At 38.5% G+C, this 6,079-nt stretch overlaps 2 protein-coding genes across 2 annotated transcripts in view; both read left to right on the forward strand.

Annotated features, from left to right (window-relative positions):
- Positions 1–2,495: 2,495 nt before the first annotated feature.
- LOC107742105 (uncharacterized) lies at positions 2,496–3,287 on the forward strand (the record flags this gene model as incomplete). The annotated part of the gene is made up of 1 exon (XM_016554980.1): positions 2,496–3,287. A coding segment is annotated over one exon (792 nt), but the record flags the coding sequence as incomplete, so codon positions are not given.
- A 531-nt stretch (positions 3,288–3,818) lies between these two features.
- The window catches only part of LOC107742106 (uncharacterized), a gene marked incomplete at its 5' end in the record, with an annotated part of 2,909 nt that continues 648 nt past the window's right edge, over positions 3,819–6,079 (forward strand). The window contains 2 exons of the mRNA XM_016554981.1: positions 3,819–4,787; positions 5,286–5,378. Coding sequence (XP_016410467.1) covers positions 3,819–4,787; positions 5,286–5,378 — 1,062 coding nt within the window. The remainder of the gene's footprint in view (positions 4,788–5,285; positions 5,379–6,079) is intronic.

Genomic DNA, 6,079 nt, shown 5'->3' on the forward strand with positions numbered 1-6,079 from the left:
GGAGGGCATTGTGCCAGCTGAACTCTGTCTCTGCCTTTCAGAGATGATTGAAAAGAAATACATCTCTCTCGAGTCGGTGAACCATGCAGTTAAGAACTTTGCTTACACTTTCTCTGATAAAACTAACAGACCTCAGCAAATTCCAAAGGCTTTTGCCACCAAAGGAACAGTTGGTGGCAATGGCCATGAAAATTGGACCTTGCTTAGACTTCTTCCTCTCTTAATTGGAGATGATGTCCCAGAAGGAGATACTTCGTGGGAAATTTTGATGCTTCTTAAAGATATAGTTGAATTGGCTGTGGCATCAAAACATACAGAAGAGTCCATTGATTTCTTGAAGTGCAAAATAACAGAGCACGGAGAACTGCTGCTATCAACATTCCCTGGTTTTAGATTGAAACCAAAGCATCATTTCGTTGAGCACTACCCCCAGCTGATTAAAGCCTTTGGCCCACTGTCTGATGTTTGGACAATGCGTTTTGAGGGAAAGCACACATTTTTTTAAAAAGTAATTCAAAAATGTAGCCCTCACACTGGCTGTCCAACATCAGAGAATGATGGCATACTATCTGGATTCTAGCTCATTTTTTAGACCCTCAATTGAAATGGACAAAGTCAAAACCGCATTGGTTACGTAATTTCCTGATCATATTCAGCAGGCGTTCCATCAAATTACACCACAGCTAAAGACAGTGCTGATTGTTCCTCTGAGACAGCTGATGGAATTGAATACCGTGCAGATATGGTAATCTCTGCTGGGTCATGCTCTGGTCTCGCAGAATTCAAGATGATATCACAGATTGTAGCAGTGAACTTTGAGATTCTGTTTGTCTGTAAACAAATGTCAGCTTGGTACATTGAGCATATTCGGTCATTCGAACTTTGCAGCAGCCATGTTACTTCCCTCTGTGTGATTCAGATGTCAATGCTCAATGAGGTTTTCCCTCTATCATGTTACACTGTAAAAGACAGGATGGTGGTGACACCTAAACGTTATATCTTGTGCTAAGTGAATGATCCAATGTTTCATTTTTTTTTCTCTCTCTTTTTGTCTCTAGTCTTTTGGTTGCAGTGAAGTCCTTAAAGTCCTGAGGGTTGTTATCAAACTTCATATGGTATTTATGGCCATTCCAACTTAAAGGGTTAGTTCACCCAGTAATGAAAATTCTGTCATTACAGGGTTAGTTCACCCAAAAATGAAATTTCAGTCATTAATTTCTCACCTTCATGTCATTCAAAACCCGTAAGTCCTTTTTTGGAACACAAATTAAGATGTTTTTGATGAAATTCGAGATGATTTCCCCCTTCCAAAGCAGCGGACACTTTCAAGTCCCAGAAAGGTAGGAAAGACATTGTTAAAATAGTCCATGTGTCTACAGTGGTTCAACCTTAATTTTATGAAGCGATGAGTACTTTTGTGTGCAAAAAAAAATACAAATAGAAATAACGACTTTATTAACCAATTTCTTATAAATTAACAAAGTCGTTATTTTAGTTTTTTTTTAGGTTTTTTTTTCAACACAAAAGTATTCTCGTCGCTTAACAAAATTAAGATTGAACCACTGTAGTCACATGGACTACTTTAACGATGTCTTTCCTACCTTTCTGGGACTTGAAAGTGTCCGCTGCGTTGGAGGGGGGAAATCATCTCGGATTTTATCAGAAATATCTTAATTTGTGTTTCGAAGATGAACGAAGGACTTGCGGGGTTTGGAACTACATAAGGGTGAGTAATTAATGACTGAGCTTTCATTTTTGGGTGAAATAACCTTTTAATTACTCACCCTCATGTCGTTCCAAACCCAAAGACTTCAGTTCATCCTCAGAATACTCAGAATGAAATCAGACAGCTTTCTGTCCCTCCATTGACAGCTACGCAACTGACACTTTCAAGTCCCAGAAAGGTAGGAAAGAAATCATTAAAGCAATACATGTGACTCCAGTGGTTTAAGATCAATTTATAAAGGGACTTGGGTGCTTTGTTTGCCCCCCCCCCCAAAAAAAAATTACCTCTTTACACATTATCCAAAAAAGGTTTGCTTAACATTTCTCACATCAACACAACACCCATGTATTGTGATGCTCTTGTGAATGCACATTGGAGAAAATAGCCTTGTGAATAAAGTGGTAATTGTTTCCCCTGCAAACAAAGCACTAGCATTACTTCATAAAATTGAGGTTAAACCACAGGAGTCTTTATCTAGTATAGGATTACTTTAATAATATCTTTTCTATCTTTCTGGGCCTTTAAAGTGCTAGTTGCAAAGGCTGTCAATCGAGGGACAGAAATCTCTGAGAATTCTTTTTTTTTTTTATATCTTCATTTGTATTCGATACATGAAGGAAATCTTACAGGCTTGGAACGACATGAGGGACAGTAATTAATGACAGAATTTACATTGTTGGGTGAACTAACACTTTAATACGCATTTGACACAATTTGTTCACATTTCAGTCAATAGTAATTACTATGTTTTAATTGTTAGATGTCTTAAGAGAAAACTCTCCTAAGAGTTATACTGACAGAAGGGGACATAAGGAAGGTCTCCCTGGCCAAGAAGCCTGATTCAGTTGACAGCTTGGTTGTTGCTTTAAAAGAGAGTTTGGGGCTTAATTATAACTTTTCGCTTCAGTATGAAGATCAGGACTTTGGGAATGCACTTTGCAACCTAACAGACATATCAGAGCTTCAAGATAGAGCTACACTGAAAATCATTCCTATAATTGAACTAGTACCATTTAATCAAGAGGAAGTACTGGATGACTCTGCAAGTACAGCCGACACAGAGACACTTTCTACCTCATCACAGGAAAGGAAAACACAATGGCCAAAAGAATTTGAGATCCCTTCCTTCACAGTTGATGTTGAATACCGCCTGCGACAGGGCAACCTGGCCTACCTCAAGGACAGCACATACCTCAAACTGACCAAAGAACTAAAGCATGACATCCTGGAAAAACTGGCTGAAACCATGTTCAGCTTCAAAGCCTATCCAACAAATGATGACTATGCTCAGGTTGCTGCTGCTCTGGTAAATAAGCATCCATGTCTTCTGGAAAGTGGTTCATCTACTGGGTATGGGGGGTGGAAGAACAGTCTAAAATTCAAAATGGGGAATTTTAGATCCAAGATGAGAAACTTGGGATACCCTGATGTAACCATTAATGGAGGAAGGAGAGGTATGAACAACCCTGAAGGAATCCCGTCAAGAAAACACATAAAAAAGCCAAAGAAATGTGAAATCAACTTTCTGCCAAACTTTCCAGGGTTTAAGATCAATTTATAAAGGGACTTGGGTGCTTTGTTTGCCCCCCCCCCCAAAAAAAAATTACCTCTTTACACATTATCCAAAAAAGGTTTGCTTAACATTTCTCACATCAACACAACACCCATGTATTGTGATGCTCTTGTGAATGCACATTGGAGAAAATAGCCTTGTGAATAAAGTGGTAATTGTTTCCCCTGCAAACAAAGCACTAGCATTACTTCATAAAATTGAGGTTAAACCACAGGAGTCTTTATCTAGTATAGGATTACTTTAATAATATCTTTTCTATCTTTCTGGGCCTTTAAAGTGCTAGTTGCAAAGGCTGTCAATCGAGGGACAGAAATCTCTGAGAATTCTTTTTTTTTTTTATATCTTCATTTGTATTCGATACATGAAGGAAATCTTACAGGCTTGGAACGACATGAGGGACAGTAATTAATGACAGAATTTACATTGTTGGGTGAACTAACACTTTAATACGCATTTGACACAATTTGTTCACATTTCAGTCAATAGTAATTACTATGTTTTAATTGTTAGATGTCTTAAGAGAAAACTCTCCTAAGAGTTATACTGACAGAAGGGGACATAAGGAAGGTCTCCCTGGCCAAGAAGCCTGATTCAGTTGACAGCTTGGTTGTTGCTTTAAAAGAGAGTTTGGGGCTTAATTATAACTTTTCGCTTCAGTATGAAGATCAGGACTTTGGGAATGCACTTTGCAACCTAACAGACATATCAGAGCTTCAAGATAGAGCTACACTGAAAATCATTCCTATAATTGAACTAGTACCATTGAATCAAGAGGAAGTACTGGCTGACTCTGCAAGCACAGCCGACACAGAGATACTTTCTACCTCATCACAGGAAAGGAAAACACAATGGCCTAAAGAATTTGAGATCCCTTCCTTCACAGTTGATGTTGAATACCGCCTGCGACAGGGCAACCTGGCCTACCTCAAGGACAGCACATACCTCAAACTGACCAAAGAACTAAAGCATGACATCCTGGAAAAACTGGCTGAAACCATGTTCAGCTTCAAAGCCTATCCAACAAATGATGACTATGCTCAGGTTGCTGCTGCTCTGGTAAATAAGCATCCATGTCTTCTGGAAAGTGGTTCATCTACTGGGTATGGGGGGTGGAAGAACAGTCTAAAATTCAAAATGGGGAATTTTAGATCCAAGATGAGAAACTTGGGATACCCTGATGTAACCATTAATGGAGGAAGGAGAGGTATGAACAACCCTGAAGGAATCCCGTCAAGAAAACACATAAAAAAGCCAAAGAAATGTGAAATCAACTTTCTGCCAAACTTTCCAGAAGGACATGATGATGACAGCCTTGAATCGGTTCGTAAAGAAACTCAAGATGAAATGAAGATGAGAACACCCAGTCCATCCCTTCTTGCACAACAGATGGACCTGACTTATGCGCTTCGGCGTAAAGAGATTGTCGAGTCTGCACCTGCAATCAGTGATGTGCTTGAACGTTGGCCTGCCCTCTTCCGTGAGCCTCAGGTAAGTTGTCTTTCTGTTTTCAATGCAATAAAAGGACTGTTCACCTAAACCAGGGGTTTTCAAAGTCTAAGACAGTGGGCCTCCCTTTTGACACAACTTACCCAATGGCGCCCCCCCCATGTTTTTCACGTACCTCACATATGTTAACAGCTGAGCACAGCTGGCCACATCGGTGGATTCGTCGATCCAAAACTGCTTGGCTATAATCATTCTTCAAAATATCTTCCTTTGTGTTCAGCTGAGCAAAGAAATTTATACAGGTTTGGAACAACTTTACGGTGAGTAAATGATGACAGAATTTTTATTTTTGGGTGAACTATCCCTTTAAAAGTATTTCATTTTGTCAACATGTAATTTATTTGATTTATATTTTCATATCAGTAATCTTATGTATGATAGATAATCTTAATTTAAGTAATATATTCTCATAACAATGCTTAAAATAGATTGATAGTGAGTTTTTCTGGCATTAATAGAATTTCATGTTTTCCTCTAAAGTCAGACCAACCAACTGAGGTCCGAACCCTTGTTCTTCGAGGACTGCCTATCATGCTCGGAGATGAAGACTCTTCTTTCTTCAAGTCATGTTTAGTAAGTACATCTGTTCTTAAAAGGGATAGTTCACCCAAAAATTATTACCCCATGGTTTACTGACCCTCAAGCCATCCAATCAGTTATAATAAAATTTATCCTGGCTCTTCTAAGCTTTATAATGGGAGTGAATGGGGGATGAGATTTTGAAGCTTAAAAAAGTCCATCCATCATAAAACTGCTCCACACGGCTCCAGGGGGTTAATAAAGGCATTGTGAAGTGAATCAATGTGTTTGTGTAAGAAAAATATCCATATTTAAAACTTTGTAAAGTGAAATATCTAGCTTCCGGCTGACCGCCTTCCGTATTCAACTTACGAAGTGTAACGCCTCTCGCAGTGCAAAACACTTAAGGTACATCCTACATCATACGCCACATCACTTATGCTTTTTCTGTAAGTTGAATACGGTCCACCGGAAGCTGGATATTTTACTTTTAAAAGTTTTAAATATGAATATTTTTCTTACCAAAACCCATTGAGTCAATTCAGAAGGCCTTTAACAAACTCATCTGTATATTTAAAGGCATGAGTGTGAGTAACTTTTTATTTTTGGGTGAAGTATTCCTTTAATATACAAATGTGGCCAACTCTTTTGTACAAGTCTTCAAAATAATAAACTTCATTTATAATGCATACTTTAAAAAGTGTATACCAAATTCTTTGCAGGAAGAATCTACATTTACATAAATCAGGGGTAGG

Source organism: Sinocyclocheilus rhinocerous, unplaced genomic scaffold (genome assembly GCF_001515625.1).
Source record: "Sinocyclocheilus rhinocerous isolate Xijiao unplaced genomic scaffold, SAMN03320098_v1.1 scaffold2392, whole genome shotgun sequence".
In the NCBI taxonomy this organism is placed as follows: domain Eukaryota; kingdom Metazoa; phylum Chordata; class Actinopteri; order Cypriniformes; family Cyprinidae; genus Sinocyclocheilus; species Sinocyclocheilus rhinocerous.